At 44.0% G+C, this 25,737-nt stretch overlaps 2 protein-coding genes across 11 annotated transcripts in view; one reads left to right on the forward strand and one right to left on the reverse strand.

The window, feature by feature from the left end:
* Positions 1 to 3,559: 3,559 nt before the first annotated feature.
* LOC103004179 (zinc finger protein 705A-like) lies at positions 3,560 to 22,820 on the reverse strand. 9 transcript variants are annotated; one of them, XM_057537363.1, is made up of 10 exons: positions 22,605 to 22,820; positions 19,495 to 19,648; positions 15,907 to 15,973; positions 15,274 to 15,561; positions 14,942 to 15,012; positions 9,460 to 9,545; positions 6,995 to 7,121; positions 6,192 to 6,287; positions 5,624 to 5,700; positions 3,560 to 5,163 (listed from the first exon to the last, which is right to left on the reverse strand). In XM_057537363.1, the coding sequence occupies exons 6-10, from the start codon at positions 9,469 to 9,471 to the stop codon at positions 4,513 to 4,515; spliced, it is 963 nt and encodes a 320-aa protein (XP_057393346.1). In that variant the 5' UTR covers positions 9,472 to 9,545; positions 14,942 to 15,012; positions 15,274 to 15,561; positions 15,907 to 15,973; positions 19,495 to 19,648; positions 22,605 to 22,820; the 3' UTR covers positions 3,560 to 4,512. The 9 variants fall into 9 exon arrangements, 8 of the variants coding, with proteins under 8 accessions (XP_057393346.1, XP_028024016.2, XP_028024015.2 ...); XM_028168215.2 differs by lacking the exon at positions 15,907 to 15,973 and having other exon boundaries at positions 3,560 to 5,160; XM_028168214.2 differs by lacking the exon at positions 15,907 to 15,973.
* Positions 22,821 to 22,915: 95 nt separating this feature from the next.
* The window catches only part of LOC114238699 (beta-defensin 103A-like), an 81,829-nt gene continuing 79,007 nt past the window's right edge, over positions 22,916 to 25,737 (forward strand). For both annotated transcript variants that reach the window (XM_057537395.1, XM_057537394.1), the window contains exon 1: positions 22,916 to 23,026. The gene's annotated coding sequence lies outside the window, so the exon portion shown is untranslated. The remainder of the gene's footprint in view (positions 23,027 to 25,737) is intronic.

The following is a 25,737-nucleotide window of genomic DNA, read 5'->3' on the forward strand; positions in this document are numbered from 1 at the left end:
AGACCTTAGTTAAAAACGCTTTACTGCTAAAGAATGCCAAACATCATCTGAGACTTCAGTGAGTCTTGCAATAACATCAAGGTCACTGATCACAGATCACCATAACCAATATAATAATAATGAGAAAGTCTGAAATATTGCAAGAATTGCCAAAATGTGACACAGAGACATTAAGTGAGAAGATACTGTTGAAAAAATGGCACCAATAGACTTGATCAATGCACAGCGTTGCCACAAACCTTCCATTTGTGAAAAACTCAGCATCTGTGAAGCGAATAAAGTGAAGTGCAGTAAAACGAGTATGCCTGTGTTTCAAACATTTTCATGTCAGATAAACCTGACTGGTTCTTCTGAAGACTGTCAAAAGACATCACAAACAAAGAAGTCTGAGAAAATGTCACAGCCGAGAGAAGCTTAAGGAGCCATTCTGAATAAACGTGATGTGGTATACTGGATGGGATTCTGAAACAGGAAGGGGAAACCTGAGTAAAATGTGGACATTAGTTAATAATGTATCAATATTTATTCACAAATCGTGTCAAATGTGGCACAGTGGTGCAAGATGGGAAGAGAGTAAGTGGCGCAAGCAGCAAGTGAAGGGTGAGACAGTTGTAAAGTGCCTTGCGAAGCTTTCAGAAAAGCACCAACACAGAGAAGATTTGCTACGACTGGCAGAGTATTCTGTGTGTCGGGGTTTTTTGTTTGGTTGGTTTTGGTTTTGGTTTTTTGGCTCCAGTGTTTAAGGAGACACCTCTCAAATCACAAGGTGACCATTAAGCTAATAGAACAGAGACCTCAGTGGCATTCCTGACAAAACCTTTTACAGGGAGAGTTCAGAAAATCAGTAAACAAACAACTAAGCCCAGACCACATGAAGTGTCAACAACAAATCCCAGGAAGGCAGGAGAATCTGACTTCTAGGCACATTATAATAATCAAAATATCCAGTATTCGACAAAAAATTGAGTCATGCAATGAAACAAAGTACAACCCATCCTCAGGGAGAAGAAAAAGAAAATTAACAGATACTGTACCTGAGGGAGTACAGACATTGGACTTGATGAGACAAAGCCTTTACACAACTGTCTCAATGATGCTCAAAGAACGAAAGGAAAGCAGGCAAATGATGCTTCACCAAATCAAGAGTTTCAATAAAGAGATAGAAATTATAAAATGGAGTCAAATAGGAATTCTGGAGTTGAAAATTACTATGGGTTTTCACCTCTATGTTTTATATTATATAAAATACTAATAGAAGGTTGCAACATCAGATTTGAGCAGGCAAAATAAATAACCAGTGAATATGAAGAAAAAAATCCGTTGAAATTATCAGTAGTGTTTTATAAATGAGTCAAAGATGGTCCTTGTATATTGGGCCTGTTGTTTACGTCTTCACAAGAGACTAGGCCCATTAGCTCAAAAGCCCACCAGTGCCAAATTTAAATTTTTATATACTGAATTGTTTTAAACATAGCTCAAATTAGATTTTTAACCATTTAGAGCCTGCCTGCTGTGCATACCCTGTGAAAATGCACCCAACATTTGCTGACCATAGATAAGGTAAACCATGGACTATACAAGTCTCTAAGCTGCTGCTGGCCTTTTATAGTCCTCTGACCAAGAAACTCCCCATCTTTGGGCTGAGAGACTTCATCTGGACAATGAAACCACCCCCCCTTTCCAAACACCTTCTCCCCCAGGTGTTCCCTTGTTATCTTCCCCTTCCTGGTGGTGGTCCCACACTCTAGCCTCTGGAAGGAGTTATCCTTGATAGGGAAGCTGCACCTTTGGGCCACCCAATACATCTCATTTTGTGATGCTACCCCTCTGTGGTCATGACTTTATGTGATCAGTCCTGAAATCCCTTATCTCACTGCAAATGCCCAGCACACTCACATGCATAGGTCGGTGTAGATAGATTCCAGTGGGACATGAGCTCCCCTGAGAAGGGAGTGTGCACATCATTCCTGGGGGTCCCAGCACCTACACAGGCCCTGCCCCCAGCAGCACCAGGCCCTTCCCTCCTGGAGACACAGTCAGGCACAGGAGGTGATTTCTGACTAAGCCACCAAATAAGTCTCAAATTCAGTTGTGGCCCAGGATCACAGCTAAAGTCAACTATAGCTTTAGGGTAAATTATGTATGTCCTAAGCAGATTAAATGTAGTAGTAATAAAAATCTATTCTATTTTTAAGTGATATGAAATATTTCAATATAAAAATGAGGTAAGGAAGAGTGGTGTTTCCATATGTTAATTTATAAAAAATATTCTCTATTTGCAAACACAAAGTGCTTACTACCTGCAGTAACAACTTGGTGTATACAGTATCAACTCGGTAGTACTCATTACAACTCTAAGAGGCACTAAGCTTACTTCTACCTTAGAATGGAGGAAACTGAGCCACAGAAAGGTTCAGTAACAAGGTCTCATGGGCTGTGACAGTGGAAATAACCCATGGGGTCTGTCTTCCAGATCTGAACTTGTCACTAGTTTGTTCCACTTAACCCTTGTTCACACTTCCATGTGTCCCTGCCTGATCACAGCCAATACCCCTCCAGCCAGAGTACCAAAATGTTGAATTTTGGTTGCTCATCATCCTCGCACATGACTGTTTCCACCCTAGCTGAACAGCAGAATAACTTTTTTTTTTTTTTAAATGATGATGTATCGGTTTCACCCCAAGATGTGTTTATTTAATCAGCCTGTCAAGCTATGATTTGGGGATTGTGCTAGTTTGGGAAGAGCACAGATCAGCTGAGTTATCTCTTGAGAGCACTTCCCTTGAGGTTTAGGTTCAGTATGGAAATTTGTTGAAGGGCAACGCGTTTCCAAGCCCTAGGCGCAAAGCAGGAGAGACCTGCTTTGAGAGAACTTTCATTTTGCTTGGGGAAAAGAATATTAAGTTAATAAGACAGGCTTGTGTGGTGTCTGATAGGTTAGGGGATATTATATTGCTGGGGTCTTCTTTTCAGGGCTGCTGTGTGTGTGTGTGTGTGTGTGTGTGTGTGTGTGTTGGCGGGGAGGGCACAATAGTGGCTCCGTTTGGGAAGCAAGTAGGTGCGTAACTCAGGACTCACCTGAATAAGATGTGGGATGGCGTCGTACAATGAGCTCCTGTCCCCAGCTAGCTCAACTCAGGGGCTTCACGGCAAAATCCAAGGAGTGTTCTTGGCCTGGAACAGCAGAGCTGCCTGTCTCCCTGGCCCCACAGAGCTGCCCAGGGGTAGAGACAGGCTGGGGACTACCCCGTGGTTTACACTAGACGTCCATGATACTGTCCACGTGGTAGGCCAGGGTCATGGCACATTGAGAAACCAGCCAGTGGGGTGAAGGTCCCTGTTGTGTCACCACCAGTGCATAGATGGAGACAGCTGATGTTGGTGGGAAGCTGGAATGAGTGGAGGTGAGCTGTGTGGAAGGGGATGTGGAGAAAGGGAAGACACAAAGAGAGTCGGGCCGAGTCTCCCTGACACGCCATGGAGTGCAGACCCAGATCTGTGTGTTTGCAGCTGCATGGAGAAAACTACAACTTCACCAACAGACTAGACTTTTTAGCAACTGACTTTATTGTTCAAATATTTACAAATAATAATCTATTGGAAAAATTTAATTTCTTACAAAATTCTGCATTCGGTATTCCCAGATCACTTTACTGTTTGCATTTATATGTCAGGGTTTTCTTCATAAATAGTTCTCTCAAAATTCTGAATTATTTGCTGAATTGTATGTTAAAGGCTCTTTTAAAGGGTTTTTCACCCCCTCAACTTAGTTTTTCTGAATGTGAAGTCTAGATGAAGTTTTTGCCACTTTGATTTTAGGATTGCTATCTCCTCAGTGTGAGAACCTTAACGTTGATTATGAAATGAGAGATCACTGAAGTGTCATCCTTCTTTCATGACACTGAGCATGTTTTGTATAGTCTGAATCCACACATGTACCACAAGTGTGGCTCTATGAATAAAGGATTTCTCATGATTTTACATTGAACACTTCTCCTGGATGAATTACTTGGTATTCCTTAAGAGCCTTCATCCTCTTACTTCCTGTTGTAGTGGTTATTCATTCCTTCACTGAGTTTTCTCGTGCACATCAAGACTGTGCTTGGCTGAATGTTTGTTCACAGTGATTAGACCTAGGGGCTCTCCCAAATGGAGTTTGCTCATGTTGTTTAACCATGAATTATAAATGAAAGCATTTTCACACTGATTGCAGACCTGGATTCTCCCTGGTGCAAGTCCCCTAGTGTGTTTAAAGTTTAGAGCTGTTGTTATTATTGACAGTATGAGTTCTCTCATGTCATCTATGGTCAGACCACTGACTGAAGATTTTGCCATACAAATATCACACATATGGACTCTCTTCCATATAAATTTGTGTATGTCAAGTTGAATAAGGATAACTGAAGGATCTTCCCATTACAGCGTTTTCTTCGATGTGAGTCCTCTGGTGTGTTTAAATGTTAAAGCTATGGTTGAAGTCTTGTCCACGTTTGTTACATTTATAATACCATGTCATCTGAGGTCAGAATACTTACTGAAAGCATTCATAATTTTCTCTCCATTGTGGGTTCCCTCATGTCGTCTAAGGGCAGAACACTGGCTGAAGGATTTGCCACAAAGATGACACTCATATGGTTTCTCTCCAGTGTGAGTTCTCTCATGTCGTCTAAGAGCAGAACATTTACTGAAGGCTTTCCCACAGAGTTGACATTCATACGGCTGCTCTCCAGTGTGCGTCCTCTCATGCTGTCTGAGGTTAGAGGACTGACTAAAGGCTTTCCCACAGAGATGACATTCATATGGTTTCTCTCCAGTATGAGTTAGATTGTGTTTTCTAAGGTCAGAGCTTTGAATAAAGGCATTCCCACAGATACGGCATTCATATGGTTTCTCTCCAGTGTGAGTCATCTCGTGTCTTCTAAGGCTAGAGCAATTACTGAAGGCTTTCCCGCACAGATGGCACTCACACGACTTACCTCTAGTGTGAATCTGCTTATGTTGATTAAGGTATGATTGGTCACTAAGGGATTTTTTACACTGTTTGTTGATATAGGGTATCTTTTCTGTGTGAGTTAAGAAATGTTGACTCAGTGTGGAGCTATGAGTGAAATCTTCCCCCAAATCATTACATTCGAAGGGATCCTCTGGAGTGTGAGATACCTGCTTTTGGGAAGGAGATAAAAGGCTATTAACGGTTTGTCCACATACATACATTCTTTTCTCTACACGCGAATCTAAAACAAAGCATTCAGTGAGAGTCTCCATTTAAAATCCTTCTGATATGACCTGCATACACCTGATGTGTTACTCCCTGCATACACAAAGGCTTTCTCTTTATAGCCTCCCAGCTGCAGAGGTTATAGGTTAATTTTGAAGACTGCAATATGTTTCAAAGACTAGGCATAGGAGCAATGTTTATGCAGTTGCCCTTTTTTTTTAAGGTCTGAGGTTATAGTTTTGAGCTCAGGTTAATTTCTGCACTAAATTCAAACCACCCATAACTTTTTGCTCAGAAATAGCTTAATCCCAACTTAATGTAAATCAGGCTATTGTGCTCAATTACTAACATTCCATTGCCAGGTCTTTAATTTGGATGACCAGGGTTAACACTCAGGAAACTTACCAGTGGGATGACTGTAGATGTGTCTTTCCTGCTGATATGCTGTGTGGCTAACATTTCTTTAAGGGCACTTTCCCTGCCTAAAATAATTGGAAAAAAAAAAATTAGAATGCCATTAGAGGAAAGAAAATGTTGAAAAGCTCCAAGACCTTTATGAGTATGTTTCAAAAATTGGTACTTCAATAGGGAATACTCTAGGAAACAGAAACACATTATAGGGCATTGACAATTAGTAAAGATTTTCAGGACTGAAATATGAAAATATTAAAATGGAGATGAGATGTTGGGTAGCGAGAGGGAAAACCTTCAGAGGGGAGGATGAGAACAAGAGTTATCATGTGAAAGTTTAACTTTCCCTAAAGCCAAAAAAAGATAATGGCAGGAGTACACATGAATGTGACTGAAATATGTAAGGAATAATAACATCTAAAGAATTCTGCCCCAATGTCGTTCACCTACGTTTTAGAAAACCTCACTCACTTAACAAAATCTTCAGTTGATGTTTCTAAGTACATACTCACTCACTGACTAGGCACCTCCTCATACTGAAGCACAGGCCGCTGCTGCATACCTGGACTGTGGCTTTGGAAAAATCCTCTTCCTTCAATCCACAGCTCTTCACCTCGGTCCAGCTGGAAAATCACATCTGATTTGCAATGCTGATACCCTGTTCATGGAAAAAAGGTGGATTTTGAGTTCTGTGCTAATAAAAGGGCACCATCATCAAGTTCAGGACACGCTACTGAGGAAGAACAAGGAGACCACTGAAGTTCAGCCCAGGCAACAACACCATGAGCAGAGAAAACACTGAAGTACAGATCATGTGACCAAAATAGTGAAGACCTCTGGATGCTGATGTCCATGGCCAAGTTCAAAGACAGAACACAGAATCCTCAGCCTTTTAAAAAATGGAGAAATGAAATGTCTCCACAGTCGGTTGAATATTATTTTCAAACAGACGCCAGTAAACATAAGTTCCACAAGAATAATCAAGGTTTTGCTATTTTCTCTAGTCTGCTGTCAAGCCTCAGAATAGTGACTAGAGCAGAATATTTAGAAAATATTTAATCAATTTATTTATGCATTCAAAAACATTCACTGAGTTCCTGGGTCTGTTCTGAGTGTTAAAGCAAGGAAGACATTAAATTGTGGTCAAGACTACATTTTAGTGGGGTGACAAACTAGATGTAAGTAATATATTAAACAACTTTCTCTCACGTAGTTATAAGGTCTATGAAAGAATCAGGACGGGGAGTGGAGTGAGTATGCAGAAGCTGTTCTAGATACTTATTGACTGAATCAATGAATACCTACCTACCTACTAACCTACTTACCCACCTACCTGCATACATACATAAATGTTGACAGACTCACCCACAGAGACCAGATGACTGATGTTCTCCAGCATCACATCTCTGAACAGCTTTCTCTGGGATGTGTCCAGCAGGGTCCACTCTTCCTGGGTGAAGCTGATCGCTACATCTTCAAACGTCACTGATTCCTAAACATGGATATTGTGGTTCAGACAGAGCAGCCCCTACTAATGTCCAGAGCAGGAGGGTTGATATGGCAGCACTGAGGGGAGGGGTGGAGAAGCTGGGTGTACAGAAAGATCAAACTGAGTTTGGGGTTCCCATCAGTTCATTCTCAGTGCTGAGCTGGCATCTGCTTTTCAATACATCACAGAGATATACACAGTCTGAATTAATAAAACTTTATTATAAAGGAATATCACACGAAGTGTGGTGTAATAAAAAAAACCTGGAAATTTTCCCAAAAAAACTGGTAATTGTGAGTTCAGACATGTGATTAAAAGCTGCATTTGAATAGAACTACCATATGACCCAGCAATCCCACTACTGGGCATATACCCTGAGAAAACCATAATTCAAAAAGAGTCATGTACCAAAATGTTCATTGCAGCACTATTTACAATAGCCAGGACATGGAAGCAACCTAAGTGTCCATTGACAGATGAATGGATAAAGAAGATGTGGCACATACATACAATGGAATATTACTCAGCCATAAAAAGAAATGAAATGGAGGTATTTGTAATGAGGTGGATGGAGTTAGAGTCTGTCACACAGAGTGAAGTAAGTCAGAAAGAGAAAAACAAATACAGTATGCTAACACATATATATGGAATCTAAGGGGAAAAAAAAGGTCATGAAGAACCTAGTGGCAAGACGGGAATAAAGACACAGACCTACTAGAGAATGGACTTGAGGATATGGGGAGGGGGAGGGGTGAGATGTGACAGAGTGAGAGAGTGTCATGGACATATATACACTACCAAATGTAAAATAGATAACTAGTGGGAAACAGCCGCATAGCACAGGGAGATCAGCTCAGTGCTGTGTGACCACTTAGAGGGGTGGGATGGGGAGGGTGGGAGGGAGGGAGATGCAAGAGGGAAGAGATATGGGAACATATGTATATGTATAACTGACTCACTTTGTTATAAAGCAGAAACTAACACACCGTTGTAAAGCAATTATACTTTAATAAAGATGTTTAAAAAAAAAAAAAGAGCTGCATTTGAAAATTCATAAAACTCTTCCTGATTAATTTCAAATAACTTATTGACACATCCAAGGCAAACAATAACTATGATTTGCCACTTTTAAACCATAACTGTAGTTGTATCATTCCCCTAAATGAACTTCAGACTCATCTATTAAATGGTTTCATAACCTGTTATGAGTATTGAAAGATCCAATGAACTAATGGATGAAGTTCTTCCTACCTAAGTGAACATGTATTAAATACAAGCCTCAATCTATTACTTATTAAAATGTCCGAGAACCTTGAAACCATCTCCAGCATTATTCAGAAATGAACAAGTTTCATACAGGACTCGGTGTCAACAGGCGTGGTCTCGCTGAACTCCACAGAACTTGGGTGTTCATAAGAAGGTATGAGGTCAGATGGTTCAGCACACAAGCCGGGGGGACTCTGGGCTGGCTGTGCTGAAGGACAGACCCAGCCTGACCCGTCCCTGTGGTGGGAGGACCCCCACTCTCAATTTTTTCTGGGACCTCAAACACCAGTCCTCACTGTCGCCTTTCTTTAGCTTGTCTCTCTGCTAAAGGATAACAGAAGCCTCTTGACTGCTTTTGGTCTATCTAGTTCTTCAAAACTTTCCACAGGGTCTTAAATTTTACTCTATTCCTCCTGAATATGGAGCCAAAATTAAGGAAATAATACTCCCTATACATTAATTCCAGTTACCAAAAATGAAAAAAGGGGTTAATTTTCTTTTTAAGAAGTTCCTGAAAGAGCAAATATATTCTATCAAAACTTTAAAATTGGAAAAAAATAAATGAATGATTCCTCATGCCTGCTTTGGCCTCAACTTCTCTCGGGGTCCCTTCACAGTTCACAGCCCGCACCCAGGACCTGTGAAGACAGGACTGACTGAACTCACCTGATGAGACCTCGGCCTCCCTACTGGACTGTAATGTTCTCCTCCTCCCTCATCTCTGTTCACCACAACCTTAGACCATGATAGCCAATAACGTGATTAACGAGTGAATTATTCCCCAATGAGACCATGGACAGATTAGAGAAAGAAAACTTCTCTCACCTCTTCTGTAAATACACAAGCTTAGCGGAGGCTGGAATAAAAGAGTGTGATGTTAGGAAGCATACTGGTTATTAAGGAGTTCTTGACCCATGACAACCATCCCAGAGTCCTGGGGAAACTTCACTGGAGCTCAGACCCCTGAATGTTTCTTGACTGCACTTAGAACATCCACGCAAGTAAGAGAAACCTGCCCATCTGCTGTCAGCAGCAGTGTGTACAATTCCAGCAGAAAGAGGCACTGCTTACTCACCAATGGCTGCATTGTCAGCAACTCAGCTGCGAGCAGTCTTTCTTGGGTTTTCACTCACAGACAGTCCAAGCACTAAGCAGGCAGAGCTGAGGATGGAGAAGAAGCCGTGAGACTCCAGTCCTGTGCACACGTTCATGAAGCCCCAAACCTTCATCTGGGTGTGACGCCCAGTCTAACCAACAAACATGCAGTGCACACTCTACTGGAAACACACAGAGGCCTCTACTCCTCTCCCAGGGTCAAAAGTAAGAAGACTTTAACTGTGGTTGTTAATTTAAAAAGTAGAAATACAAATAACTTACAGACAAGAACATGGAAAGTATTGAGCTTCATATGTTAATTAGCCTGCGGTACCCAGTTATTCAGTTCTCTCCCTGACTCCAAACCAGTGACCCCTGACCCACGCTGCACGTAGATTTTGGTTCCCACCTGCAGGTAAACACTGGGAATTCTCAGATTTCATTATTCTGACTTACACACTGGCAGGGGTTCCCCAGCATTCATGGCAGTGCTCCCTTAACTCTGTTGGATCTGACCCCCATGGACCTGGAAGTCAATCAACTAGAAGTCTGTTTTATGAGGGCGTTAACTTAAGGACTTATTCCACTTGCAGGAACCGTGGCACCCGCCCTGCCAGCCTAGTCCTTAACATCCGCTGCTCCAGAAGGTAGCAGGAGCACATGAGTCACAGTGTTACGGTCATGGACTGTCTCAACCCTCTGTGTCAAGGATGGCAGGGGTTTACGAGGAAATCTAGTTAACTCCATCTGATTATCTTAGTAAAGGGGTAGCTGAAATCCTTGAAATCCTGTTCTGCATTAATCTTCATTAGCTGCAATATCCCTGCATTTCATTATACACAAACACACGTATGTGTACATGCATATATATATATATGTATGCACACAAATGTGTGCAAGAGACACACAGAGAAAGCATTTATAAAGTGTAAATGCTCCGCTAAAATACCAATAACTAGATATATTTCATGGGAAAATGATGATAATGCATCATAAACAAAAGTAGGATTAACTCACCCATTTGTACCTGAGGTCCAGAAAAAGAAAAAAAAAAAAAGTTTGTATCAAACATGACTTAGTGCTTGGATATTTACGTATATTCACTCATTTAGGCCTTAAAATAAACGTGGCGATTTTAGTTTGTTTACCAATATAACAAATGACATACACAGAAGAGGTCCAAAAATTTAATCATATAACAAAGTCACAGCTAGAAATGACACGTCTATCATTTTAATTTTGTTCTGCCATGCTCCTATGCTCATATTTCTTATGCAATACACATCACATCCAGGTTTTACCTGGAATATCACCTCTGACATTAATCAGGAGCCCCAACCTGTAACTACAACCCCTCTGCCTTCTGATACTCCAAACTCAGGTCCTCTGCCACATGGGGACTGCCAATGTACTTATTTCACTTCTCAAACATCAAGCTACATCTCTCTACATTTTTTCTGCTCAGTTTAATCCACACTTACTCAACAGGCACTTACCAAGACCAGAACATTTTCTATGTCCCTTGGACTATTAACCGGATTTCCCCATCAAAATCCCAATAGCAGGTGACTCCTTGTACCTGCCTTTTCCATGACTGCATCTGACACACACTACTACTAAGTTGACCCGTCTAAACACAGAATCACTACTCCTAGTTGTTTTCAAATATATCTGGCAACTCTACTGTGTTTTGCAAAGTAAAACATAAATATTTCAAATATTTGCTCCATAAATATTTCAAATTGTCACCATGACTTTTGAATCTACACAATCTTCACATTTCAAAAGATGAGGTTATTTCCTACTACACATATTGTATTAGTTTGCTAAGGCTGTTGTAACAAAGTATCACAGACTGGGTGGCTTAAACAAATTTATTTTCTCACAATTCTGGAGGCTCTAAGTCCGAAATCAAAGTGAAGCCAGGGTTGGTCCCTTCCGAGGCCGCCCTTCTTAGCTTCTGGATGGCTGTCTTCTCCCTGCGTCTTCACATGGTCTTCCCACTGGACATGTCTGTGCCGTAATCTCCTCTTCTTGCAAAGACACCAGCCAAACTGGATTAGGGCCCACCCTAAGAACCTCATTTTAACTTAATCACCGCGTTTAAGGCCTAATCTCCAAATACCATCACACTCTGAGGTCTGAGGACGGCTTCAATATTTGACTTTTGGGGGCACACAATTCAGGTCATAACACAGACGGATTACATGATGTGACAAAGTAACTCGGTTCACCATCATGATAGCTACAGATATTCCTACATTCCTACCCCTGGGTTACTCCTTTTCTCCCTTCAAATTGATGGGTCATGCTGCCACTAGCTAAGTCTAGCGTCTCCAGCTGAACTCCTTTCTCTCCTGTTTTCTTGTTCTCCTTTACCAGAAACCTGTCCATCAGTCCCCTCATCAGTTAAGCTCATTATGTCTCTTTTAACTTGAAGCAAAAATCTCCTCTGAACCTATTTTTTCTCAAGTCCCTGCCCATCTATCCTCCCTTCACCATCAAGCTGGAAGTACAGCCATCAGCCCTCATGTCCTCCTCTCCCTTGACCTGCAAAGACCCTCAATGATTATCTTATGCATACATATTGTTAATATCACCAAGTATCTCCCCGCAGATAGATTCTTCCTTGAACACAAAAGTTGAAACTTGACCTCCTTTTCGGAACTTCTTTCTAGCCTAAACTGACACCTCATTCTCCTGTTTTCAATCTACTCTGTTATCAGTCCTTCTCCCAGTCCTCTACAAAGAATTCCTCGGTCCTATTGGAGCGTCTCAAGACCTAATGGGAGCTCCTGTTCTCCTCTCATCCATTTATTCAATTGCTCTAATTTCTTCTACTGCTATCTCTGTTGAAAATGACCAACTTCTTGTCTGGATTCCATTTCTGCGCTATCACCTCTCCTTGCAAACTTGCATACACCTGAAACGAAATATTTCTCAGGACAATACTTCTGTCCCTCCAAATACAAAAATCACTCCTCCTCTAGTCTTCAATCTTAGTTAACGGCTCTACCAGACATCCTGGCATTGATGTGTGCATAACCTGGCTGAGCCCACACACATGCTGCTATCTCTACACTGGGGAGTGGCATCAACCTTCATTTCCACCCATACACATTTTATGTCAGCATCAGTTTAAATCTCAACTAGCAGGAGACTTTCACTAAACTCCAACCAACTTAAACCTTTCCCTTCCCCTCTGCCCTAATTTACACAGAACTCTACCACTCCTTGAAGCCATTCATCTAATTAGTCATTAGATATTTATTTATACTCTGCCCTCCCAGTGGTCTAAATCTACCTATGCATGGTAAGATTAGGCAGGTTCACCTCTGACCATTACATATGAATTATGAATACAGAGAAACTCTATGTCCACAGTAAGGAAACTTGCCCCCAAGTGGCTGCACTCATGTAAACCATCATTTCCTGACTATAAACTCTTCTGAAATAACGGAGTCTGTCTTTCCTGATAAAAATTCTCTCTACTACTTACCCAAACCCATGGAAAAGCCAAAGAAGCCAACTCTTTATTGAGGATGCAGTCACCACCCAAGGGAACTCAAGAGTTTCTCTCTCTAGATAAATCAGCTTTTGATGGCAATCCCTCCTTATAAGCAGCTGATACTCTCATCCATCATGTAAATCAAAAGACACACCCTGATTAATTTGGATGCCAAGTCAGTGTAGATCTAATCAAGGCATGCCTTTTTAATCAAACATTTTCTCACTAATTAGGTAAATCACATATATGGAATTAAGGAAAACAGATGATATCCTTTCATTCTTTTTCTAAAAATGCTTTATTTTTTTAGAGTTGTTTTAGGTTCAAAGCAAACTGAGCAGAAAGTACAGACAACAAAGTCTATGGATAACTCTTATGGAAGATCTAAGAAGCCCTCTACCCAAACATGTCATCAATATTGATCACATATTAGGTAACAGGAGTATTCTTATAATCTTGCCATTTATTCATTTGCCATTATTATTATTTTTTTTTCTTTTTTTCTGGCCGCGGCACGTGCGGCTTGTGGGATCTCAGTTCCGAACTTGGGCCCTCGGCAGTGAGAGTGCAGAGTCCTAACCACTGGACCGCCAGGGAATTCCCTCATTTGCCATTATTATTGTCACTTTTCCTTTCATGAAACCAACCTGGATAGGATTCATGTGACTTAACAAAAACTACACAGCATATAATTGGTTGAACTATGTTTCACGCTCACGTGTATCTGGCTCAAAAGTCTGTTCCCTGACCACAGTTTAATGTGAGTTATGTCCTCTCATGGTTTAAAATGCCTCTGAAAAATTGGAACCCCAGAGGGATAACCATTCGGCAGCGAGGGGACGGACAGAAATGACGCAGGGTGTGTAGGTGAGGACGGTGAGGAGGAGGCCTGAGTCACACTGGGCTATCGCTTCCACCACTTGGTGGATGAGTGTTGCCTGGGATTGGAGGTGACCACACAGAGGAGCAGCACCTCCTGCAGAGGAGCCCTGGCTTCCTCCCTCCCCTGGTCTGAGGGGTGGACTTCCGGGAGCCGGAGGACTTGGAACCTGGCATTCTGAGGCAAACAGACAGAATGTCAGAAGCAGAGACGAAGTCTTCAGTGGTGGGAGGAATATTTTAGTTCCAGTTATAGCAGGGAATCCATCCTTTCTAGTTGAGACAATACTTTGGTTGTGCAGCCCACTCTCATACTGAGCTTCTGAAGATGCTGGGCTACTACTGCCTGCAGGAATCCACCTGATGAGAAGGAGTTCACCAGTTTTAGGCTGTGGAGTCAATCAACTTCAGAGAGAGCCATCATGAGCCCCTCGTCAGGCACTAGGGGAATGTCCACCACCTCCAGGAAACACAGAGCCTGCAGCCTGGGCAGGTTCATCATCTGCCTGCCTTGGAAGGTAAGAAGAGGGTCCAGGACAAGGTTGTGTTAGAAAAGCAGTGGAGAGAAGTCACTTTCCTTGAAGATCCGTGACTCTGAAATTTCACAGTTGTATAGTTCTACACTTGTGAGGACTGGGGAAGTTTGGTGACTGGGAATTTCCTCAAGTATAGAACATGCAACTAGAGTTCAGTTTGGTGAGGGCACCTCTTCCCAGCTTCCTTAATTAAAGCTGGAATGATTTCAGAAGGCTTTACGCTTCAGATCACGTAGAGCCCCGCACTCAGTGACTGTAACCCTGTTCTCACGTGTCTCTGGAAGAGATGCCTGACAACCGGGGCCTCTCCCTGCAACACCCAAGCATTCCGATGACCAAATGACAAAAATCAACTGCCTTCAACCTGAATCAGGGAGTGGAATGACAGATATTCAGGGCCCCTGGACAATATCAAAGCTCCACTGAGCCATCATATATACCCGCTCCAAGGAGCCCAGCATGGGTTCTGTGTAAGAACTTCCATGCCCCGTTTACAGGAGAGACCCTCAGGTATTTTCCCAAACAGAGGCCATACGTACCCTGTAAGGTGTCAGGTACACATCTCCATAGTGCAGAATGTTCAGCTAGCATCTTCCAAAGCTTACAAACTCTGCAGAGAGAGAAAACTTACGCGAGCCCGTGGTTTCCCCTCCGAGCCCCTGCTGTCCTCCTCCGTGACCACAAGGCCAGAAAGTGGTTGGAAGCCCTGCTCCAGTTGTGCCCTAAGCTCTTATCCCAATGTTTCTGTTTTAGTGCACTTGGACTGGGTCCTGTGTTCTACACCCCTCAAACACCTGCCTCTACCCCAAGCTTTGAGGTACCTGATCTTCAGAATAGTGAGGACGCCCCTCCCCCAGACACTGGTCCCTACCTGGAAATTTGAATCTTCTCTGTAACACACAGGAAGGAGAATGTCTTCGGCATCACAGAGACAAGTAGTGCCAGGGTGGTTCTTGAGTTTTGCTCTCTGCCCGCTGTATGCACGCACTCTGATGAGGAACTGGAATCTTCTAGGGTGAGCTGAGGGGACTGAGGATCTGGAGGGTTATTTAAATGTCTGTGGGTGGGTGGGTGGTGTGATAGCTGGATTCTGGGCACTGTTTCCTCTTATTTTCCTCTGTGAGTCACCCAGCAGGGAGGAGAGTACTTTCAATCAGATCTGAAAGAAAAACCCCAGATTAATGCAAGGATCTGATAACTGGGGAAAGGTAGTCAATATCTAGGACAGTTCACAATGTCCAGAAGACACTCCATAAATATGATTTACCTACTGACTTATCAAGAGCATATGGGAGGATCCAAGGACAAGGAAGGAAAATCGAGGAAGACTAATAAGGCATTGTCTGTGGGATTATGTTAGGTTTTGACTTCAGGGCAGATTTAAATTGAAACATAAAATAATTTTTTTTACCTTGAGGATTTTTCTTCTAAGGACATACAGGGACATCCAGGGAACCACTATGCACATGAAACACAACAGCCCTGTGAGTGGGAAGGAATGTACCTAGGTATCACTGTGCTTTGCCCACACTTCCAAATAGAAGGCATCAAAGGTCATGAGTGGATGAGAACTGTAAATAAAAGCAGCCCCTCAGTATAAAAAAATAAATAAATAAAATTCAAAAATTAAAAAACCCCCCAAAAACCCAAAAAGCTAAAAAAAAAGCAGCCCCTCAGGAGCTAATCTTTCTTAGATTATGGAAAACCTCAACCAGGTCCCACAAACTTTCCCAATGTCCTGTGTTAAAGTCATTTCTTTGAGCCAGGAGGAGTTCCTGCTATTCTCTCCCAAACTATCACCATGCACTGATGGGGCTTAAGGAGAACTCAACTCAATGAAAATAACTTGGAAAAAATAACCAAAGCAGTAACTATTAAAAGGCTAAAGCCTAAGAGAGGTTGGGATTAAAAAAAATTGAATATTAATATTCAAGGAACCCTATGCCTTGGAGCAAGACATTATTTAAAAATTATCCAGGGGCTTCCCTGGTGGCGCAGTGGTTAAGAATCCACCTGCCAATGCAGGGGACACGGGTTCGAGCCCTGGTCCGGGAGGATCCCACGTGCCGCGGAGCCACTAAGCCCGTGTGCCACAACTACTGAGCCTGCGCTCTAGAGCCCACGAGCCACAACTACTGAGCCCGCGAGCCACAACTGCTGAAGCCCGCACGCCTAGAGCCCATGCTCTGCAACAAGAGAAGCCACCGCAATGAGAAGCCTGCGCACATCGAAGAGTAGCCCCCACTCGCCACAACTAGAGAAAGCCCGCACGCAGCAAGGAAGACCCAGTGCAGCCCAAAATAAATAATTAATTTTAAAAAATTATCCAATAATTTTAGTAATGGACAGACTACAAACTATTAAAAACCTTAACAGAACTTCAAAGCATAATTACAAAAATGAAAGTAAGAGATTGTAAGACAACAGAAGAAAGAAAAATGACTTGACAGAGCTCCAAAACTTCCAAAGTAAAATAAATTAAGATTTATTAATAATTTAAGAGAAAAGACCACAGTGGGAGATAAGAGAAAGGAAAATGACAATGCTAAAAAGTCATTAATTTACATGGATGACAGGCTTTAAAATCAGCAAAAGAAAAAAGAAGTAAGTAAGGATTAAGTAAAAACTACTGAAAGGATTAGAGAGAAACTGAAAGATGTGAAAGACATGTCAACCTATAAAATCCATGTTAATGGTAAAGATAACAAAGGAAATGATATAACAAAAATAATGTTATGATTTAATTCAATAAAGAAGTATTAAAACATACAAAAAAAGGAATACATAGAACAATATAGTATAGCAGAGACAGAATGTAGAATGATGGTTGACAGGAGATGGGGAAGGAGGGAACAGGAAGCTATATACTGTTTAATGGATTTAGTTTCAGTTTTGCAGAATGAAAAGAATTCTAGAAATGGATGGTGGTGACAGTTTGGACAACAGTATGAATAAACGGAATATCACTTAACACCACTGAACTGTACACGTAAAATGGTTAAGATGGTAAATGCTATGTGTATTTTATCACGATAAAAAAAATTAGGCTGGAATGCTCTCTGAGTGTTCTGCCAGAGATAGAATTTATTCCTTAAATTTCTCTATTGTTCCAATACAGGAGTGAACCTCAAATTAATCAACCATTTGCTCACTGCTTGATTTTAAGTTGGCTTCTCCTGCCTCTTACAGTGATGTCAACATGAATGTCTTTACTTGGCATTCTTAATTAATAATGAGTTTATTACTTTGAGGGAGATTGGCAGAAGATGCATTCTAGTTGTGGGCTCATGTGTATTTTAAAAGTGAACAGATATTGCCTGGTGGCTAACCCCCAAATGTAGCACACTTTTGTTCTATCTGCAACGTATGAGAATCCAGTTTTCTTTCATCATATGAAGTAGGATTTTTCACTTTGTTAATGTTACCAGTCAGAGAAGATTAACCAAGGCATGTTTACATTATTGTATCATTGTTTCAATACTTTGCCCTCCCATGTCATATAGAGAGCTATTCCCCTGTGTCCATATCTATATGTCTGTGCACCTTCATATATTACAGAGGTACATCCATTTCTCTGAGCACTTCTGGGTGATGAGTGTTCATATGCTATGCCTGTTTTGGAGGAGTTTTTACAGCAAGTTAATATGAACTTCCTGCTTTCTGTAGTTACACCAAATTTCATGGCATTTTTAAGGAGAGTCTCTGGCTCAACTTTATCTTCTTGACCACAGAGTGCCACGTTACCGCATCTTCCCTTAAACCATCCTTCTGTCGTGGAGGATCTCACGGAGTTCTTCATAAAGTCTATTCCAGGTAGAATGGGATCTAGCTCTGGCTCTGAATTGTTTTTTTTTGAGTGCCTATAAGTACTCATATGATTAAAAATCTTTCCCATCCTCTGATTTGTTCATAACTATTGCCCCCTTTTTCATCTGGTGTTTTACTCCCAGGCTTCCTGCCAGCCAGAGGAAGGGAGATGACACCTTCCAGCAGCCCCAGGCAGAGATACTGGAACAGAGGTGGACAGATACCGAGGGACCCAGGAAGAGCAGATGGCAGCCAGGCAGCCAGCACTCAGGGCTGAGAGTGCTGGGGCTTAATGTGCCTTGTAGGGGAGCAGGGATCCCTGCCTTCCAGGGAGGCCCCCACTCCTGCCAGACGTCCAGGGGATGGGATGGGGCGGCAGGGAGGCCCTGGACCTGGGCTTCTCCCTTCCTGGAAAGTCTCACCTGCAGATGATCTCCTAGGAGCCCTTGCTTTCACCTATGCCCCACTTCCGGTGTTTCTTTTTCTCTTTTGCTGCGTGTCCTTCACCTTCAGAGAACACGTTTCAAGGAGCAGACCTAGGACTCTGATTTGAACCACCCCAAGTCCTACTGGGTATCTGATCACTCATTCACTGAGGTCTGCAGTCTATTCTCCCATCTCCTTCAGTTTCTTCTTCTTATTGCTCTTGTCATAAAGACCATTATCATTACTGATGTTAATCACCGTGATTGTACTTATTACAACAATTATGATTTATCCCTCTTGTTAAAAAACACTGAATCAGCTCTCTCTATCCATGCAGGGTATCGAGTCTACCGAAGCGGACTACAGAGGGTTCCACAAAATACAAACACACAGTTGCTTTCAAGTCACTCCCAGTGCCCTTTCCAGAAATGGGTGTCCACAAATTTCCCAAGTTTGCTTCAGGAGGCCTGGAGTGGCCATTTTGACAGGAGAGACTAGACGAGGACATTCTGGCCTGCCTGAGCCTCTAGAAAACATTCTAAGTCATCTTGGGGGCCAGCAACCATTTGAGCCTGCCTGCAAGGCCTGGGGAGAGAGTCCATGGCTGGCCAGGCTCAGTGAAAAATTTCCTGAGACCCCTCGGAGGCCCTGGAATAGGCCCAGGAGAAGAAGTGTGGAAAGCTGAAGAGGAGGCCCTTGCTGCCTGGAGGCCGTGCAGGACCTTCTAAGCTGCCCAGAACCAGGCAACTGCTCATGCTGCTCTACAGCCCTGCGAGCGCAGGAGGGCAGGGAGGGGCCGTCCAGTCGCCGACCAACAGTCCCAGGCTCGGAAGCAAGATCCCAAAGTAATGACACGTACCTCTACACTGTAGGGGGGAGCATGGCAGAAAGTGCAGCAAGACGGGGCTGAGAAAGTGCTCTAGTCTCCTTGTTCAGAGTAGGTGGAGCTTTGGAGGGCTGGTGGGCAGGGCATGGTCCCTGAGTCTGGCCTTCTTCCCAGGAGGCCAGAGTCCCTGGAAGACACATACACACGTACTTTAATGAACGTGTGTGTATATGTGTGTACATCCAAAATGTAGAGACTTTTTATCCCCATTTATTCCCATGTAGAGACTTCTGTACATCCAGTGCATGCGTCAAATTTGACTTTGTAATTAGCCACAGAGAACATTTTAGCTAAATGCAAAAGAAAATATATCAGATAGGCCACATATGCTTACCACAGTAAAATGAAAATGAAAATAAACAATAATCAGGTAGTACAAACAAAACTAACAACCTGAAAGACAATGACAGTTTAAACAACAGGGTTACAATACAATCCAATGACCATTGCCAATTCGAGTCATCATCACCATGAAGAATGAACATATCAACTCCATAGAATAGGGCCACAGCTGTTACCTGGAAAAAGTGTTTAACCTTAAACACACTTAATAGAAGCAGAGAGGGCTTGTTCAACTTTATAAACCAAGAGAAAGTAAAAGGAAACAAGAGTGAGTTGACATTTCAAATTGTTACAAATTAAGAAGATAAAAGAAACAAAAGATTAAAGAATAAAATGAAGAAACAGATTATTTGACAGAAATCAATTAAAGTTTTGACGGTCAAATCAAGGAATTAATAAAGACACGTGGAAAGCTTCTTTCTCAGCCAAGATCAGCCTTGAGATCCTCCCTCGGTGCGGAGGGTGTGCCTCTCATACCCCCTCCCTATACTGAGCCACACACAGGAGGGGACTCACTAAGTGGCACAGACCGTCCCCTGCTGCCAGTGAAACCACAGGGACTCAGAAGCGTTAAACAGGAGACCGGCAGATGGGTGTTTCTGCCCGTTTCTTCAGAACACCCTCCCATCCTACGGAAGCCCACATATTCCGTGGCAGCAGTGAGTGTGTGAGCCTTTGTCACAGACCCCACGGTCTCCTCCTGTACCTGCTGAGCACAGGGTCACCTCAGGTGAGGATGGGGAGACGTTTCCCTCCCTCCCGCTCCTGGGCTTCCCAGTCTCCCTCCCATTCCTGGCTCCTTGACCCTCGACAGCAGCATTCTTGCTCGCTCTTCCGGCTCCCTTCAGAGTCAAGTGCCCTCTTCTCCCTCCTCATTGGAGACAGACTTTTGATCTTCGCTTAGTTTGTGAAGTCCGGGCCCTCCCTTGTCGAGTGGCCTCGTGACTCCCTGTTGTGTTGGAGCAGGCAAGGGGGTGAGCAGGAAAGGCCAGCGGAGAGGAACCAGCACTGTCCTCACAGGAATGACACGGCCTGGATGAGACAGTGCAGGGCTTGCCCTTCTCACCCCTGCCTGCCCCTAAAAGTCACATTTCCTATTCCTGAGCAAGAGCCACTTCCTTTCACGATTTTAATCACAATAATCTCAAGTATTTAACTCCTCTTTTCCAGAATATCATATTAAAACCATCAAAAAATGACATTGGACTTCCCTGGTGGCGCAGTGGTTAAGAATCCACCTGCCAATGCAGGGGACATGGGTTCAAGCCCTGGTCCAGGAAGATCCCACATGCCACAGAGCAACTAAGCCCGTGCGCCACAACTACTGAGCCTGCGCTCTACAGCCCGTGAGCCACAACTACTGAGCCCGCGAGCCACAACTACTGAAGCCCGCGAGCCACAACTACTGAGCCCGTACGCCTAGAACCCATGCTCCACAACGAGAAGCCACCGCAATGAGAAGCCCGCGCACCGCAACGAAGAGTAGCCCCCGCTCGGCGCAACTAGAGAAAGCCCGCGCGCAGCAACGAAGACCCAACGCAGGCAAAAATAAAATATAAAAAAAATTTATGATCTTAAGGAGACCTAATTAGTAGCACTGGAAAACACGAAAGGAGGTCAGCAATGGAAACAGCTCAGCAATTTATTCACTATGAACAGGGCTCTCTTCCAACTACTTCCGAGGACAATCCACCTCACCCTTGATCACTTTCAGAGACACGACAAAGGGAATATATACTTGCCTGGAAACTTCAGTTCACAGCCTACTAAGTTAAAAGCTCATATAAGGGGATAAAGATGTTGAATATCAGACTAAGTGGTCAATCTAGGTTTTGACTGTTGACATAGAAAATTACCGATATCCTTAGTAAGAACACACGGAATTAGTGTAAAATTACTTGCTAAGCACTGAAGAATATTTTCAACATGTGATGAAGGTTGGAAAACCACTGAGACCTCATCATCGGAATCTGACACAATACCTGTAAACGGGACTGAAAGTTGGAAATTTAAAAACAAAAGTAAAGAATCCGGGATCTGCCTTTCTCTTGCCCCCACTGCTACTGGCGCTCGCAACTCCCTCCTCCCCTCTGCCCTCTGCCATCTCTCTGCTGATCCTCTTTCTGTCCATTTTCATTTATCCCCCTGCTGCCCAGGTCATTCTCCTTCACTCTTACCGGCTCTTTTCAAGCCCGTGGGACCCACTCCCCCAACCTCCATTCACCCCTGCTTTTTCTATCTCACTCTGTCTCCCGGGTTCTCCCTTGATCTCGCTCCTTCCCCGTCATCCCCCTGCCGCACCTCTGCAGTCGCAGGAATTGAATGCAGCAGCCCCTGCACAGCAAGAGCACGCTTTCCAGGGCGGCCCCGGGAATGTAAACACCCTGCAGGCACGGCCGGTGGGATGGGATTCGAGACCGCGGGGTGGCACGGGGCGGGGACAGGTGAACGCCGCCAGCACTGGGCTCAGGGGCCTCTCTGAAGAGGTGACTGTGACGGGAACGCCTGGGGAGCAGCAGGGCTGGGCCCCAGAATGAAGCCAGGATGGGGACGCAGCTCAGGAGAGGACAGGGGGCTGCAGAACGCAGGGTCGGGAGGAGGCGGGACGGCCCGACGCCGCCTCGAAGGCCGGAGAACACACACCAAGAGGGACCTGACAAGGCGCGGGGTGGGGAGCGGAGACGGTGAAAAGAACCGGGGCAGAAAGGTCGGGGCGAGCACCAGCCGCGCAGCGGTTTTACCGGAACAGATTCAGGTTCGGCCCCGGCAGCAGAGCTCCCCCCGACTAGGCGGGGCTCCCCGCGGGCGGGGACGGTAGCGGTCGAGGGACCCGGGACTCCGGGTGTGGAGGACGCGGCGCTCAGGGCATCCAAGAGCGAGTTTGAACGAGAAATACTGAAACTCAAGCCAGGTAACGGGCCTTCGAGCCAGAAGAGCTGCTTCCGGGTCGGCCGGAAATTGCGAGCTCGGGGGCGGGGCCAGGGAGGAGGGGCTTGCGTGGGGCCGTGACCTGCGCCCTCCGCCCCGCCCCCAGGGCGTTTCCGGTCGGCGGGTACCGCCGCGCACGGAAGCTGGCTCTCCGCGTGGGCGGGAGGGAGTCCCGCGTCTGGCGAGGGGCGCAGCGCACACCTTCCTTCAAGTTAGATGTTGACGGTGCTTTAAGGTAAGAGCTTAGAGTTGGGAGGCCACTTGTGCTGAATGCGGAGATCTTTCCTTCTTAAAAAATAGAAGATGATTTAAGTCAAAAATCCCTTTTGGGAGCGTGTCCTGTGAGTCCTGTGATACCTTTGAGACATGTGAATGACATCCTACACATTGCTTAAGTCCTTATTGTCTTAATATATTGTAATTTCAGAGTTTTCTTTACTACCGCAGTTACCTGAAAGTATTTTTTATTTATTGTTTTAAAAGTATTTTTAATTTGAAAAATGAGATATTTTATTTTAAATATTTTATTTATTTATTGTTATTTTTGGCTGTGTTGGGTCTTAGTTGCAGCCTGCGGGACCATTCATTGCGGCGTGGGCTCTCTAGTTGAGGCACGCGAGCTCAGTAGTTGTGGCATCCTCTGCATTGGAAGGCAGAGTCTTTACCACTGGACCACCAGGGAAGTCCCAAAATGAGATATTCTAATCTATGTTTTCGTTTTCTATTTCCTTTTTTTTAAATGTTTGGCTGCACTGGGTCTTCGTTGCACTGCGCGTGCTTCTCATTGCGGTGGCTTCTCTTGTTGCGGAGCACGGGCTCTAGGTGCGCGGGTTTCAGTAGTTGTGGCACGAAGGCTTCAGGAGTTGTGGCTCACGGGCTCTAGAGCGCAGGCTCAGTAGTTGTGGCGCACAGGCTTAGTTGCTCCGCGGCATGTGGGATCTTCCCGGACCAGGGCTCGAACCCATGTACCCTGCATTGGCAGGCGGATTCTTAACCACTGCACCACCAGGGAAGTCCCCTCATTTTCTATTTCTGAATGTTTTGTGTCAAGTATGGATAATGAGGCTTGTAAAATGTGTGCTTTTTAGGAGATACGTGGATTTTGCTTTTAACAAGTGAAAAATCAATTTTTATTACTCCCAGATACCTTTGACTGGAATATCTATTCTCTCATGTGAACATCAGAAAGCATAGTAAAACTGTATTTTCAAATTTCAGTTGCCTCACTTATACCCTTAATATTTTTAATGTGAAATATGTGAGTTAAAATCTCTTCTATTTTCTTTGAAAATTCTGAAGTTCACGCTGGAGGGAATTTGGTAAGACTGATTTCCAGCTATTCATGCTGCAGCAATTTCTCAAAAGATTATTTCCATAGAAAAACCCATCTGGTTTTCCTGTGACTAATACAAGTTTCTTCAACTTTTAAGTTTGTTTGTTTTTAATATTAGATATATGGACTCAAGTGGATTTAACTTCTAGAAGCTAACATTCTCTTAGGCAGGGCAACAGTGAACACCTTGGGGCTCATATGGGGAGAAGAGGTGGGGAAGCCCCGCCCACTGCCCGACTCCCTGGGAATCCTGAAGGATTTTAAATTGATTTTAAGTCGAATTGATTTTAGACTTTGAAGTGATTTCCTAAATTTCGCAGAATCTTAGGTAGGATGCAAATAATGTATACGCACATGAGCTATAAAGGAAAACGCTGCAGTAAATCCAACATATATGTACATATATTTATATATATATATATGTGTATATATATTATTTATATATATATATATATATGTATATATATGTAGGTCAACCTGTGGAAATTTTGGTGTCCAACATTTTCTTCCTCTGTTTACTTCTGCCTTAAAACACACACACACACACACACACACGCACACTGATTTGAATGATACGACAGCATCCATAAGCATCCGTTAAGCCTCCACCATACTGCAGCCAGCACCTCCTGGCTGACCTTCTGCCGTCCGTTCTCTCCAGGCCTGGGGAAGTCCAGACACCTGGGTTTGCATTCCATTAGAGAAGGTGCAAGGGGAGTCGTGCATGGTGCTCCTGACCAGTAGGGGGCGTCACTGGCCCGCAGAAGCATTTCGTAGGCTTCCTGGAGGACAGAAGGTGGTGCGGCGCTCAGGCTGGCACGTCTCCGTGCCTTGCAGTGCAGCACCGGCATGTCTTGGGCTAATAAGGGGACAATGAGTGTTTATAGAGGCCCAGGTGAGCCCAGGGCTCCCTCGCTGTGCCTCTGTTTTTGGCACTGGTGGATCCTGGGCTCTGAGCTATGGTAGAAAATTCTGAGGATTCTCAGGCAGTTGGTAACACGTCTCCAAGCCTTTCTGGGATGGCAAGCGCCAACCCTAGTGGAATTAGAAATTTGAGGTGACCCTGGTGAGCCAGGGAGGCTTCCTGGGTCTTCCTGGTCTGCACAAGACAGTGCTGGTCCCTGGAGGGAACTTGTGCAATTCCTAGAGGCCCAGCCAACCTGGGGATAGCCTCCACTGGGCCCCCTGCCTCAGGAGGGGGCAAGGAACATTTCAGGAGGCTAGTCCCACGAGGGGAGACCGAGTGGTAAAGCTGGGGAAATGCCACCTCAGTGCAAACGGCAGTCTTTGGGGAAACATCAATAATGGCCTCCAGTAAATGGGACCCTCATCTTGAGTAACTGTATTCAGTGTTATACAACCACCACCGAAATCATCCATAATGAGACACATAATAAGTGGTGATGAAAACAGCAGTAGTGGTAGGATGCTGATCACACTGACATTAACACTAATGATAATAACACACCCAAGGAGATGGGGGATTAGAGTACTAACTCTCCAGAGTAGATGACTAGGTACCCATACCTAGTTCCCATGCGGTATTTTAGACCTAGACTCCTAGAGTTTCACAAAGGAAATTATTCCATAAGGCAAAAACAAGCGGCCTGATG

The sequence above is a fragment of the Balaenoptera acutorostrata genome, chromosome 21 (genome assembly GCF_949987535.1).
Source record: "Balaenoptera acutorostrata chromosome 21, mBalAcu1.1, whole genome shotgun sequence".
In the NCBI taxonomy this organism is placed as follows: Eukaryota; Metazoa; Chordata; class Mammalia; order Artiodactyla; family Balaenopteridae; genus Balaenoptera; species Balaenoptera acutorostrata.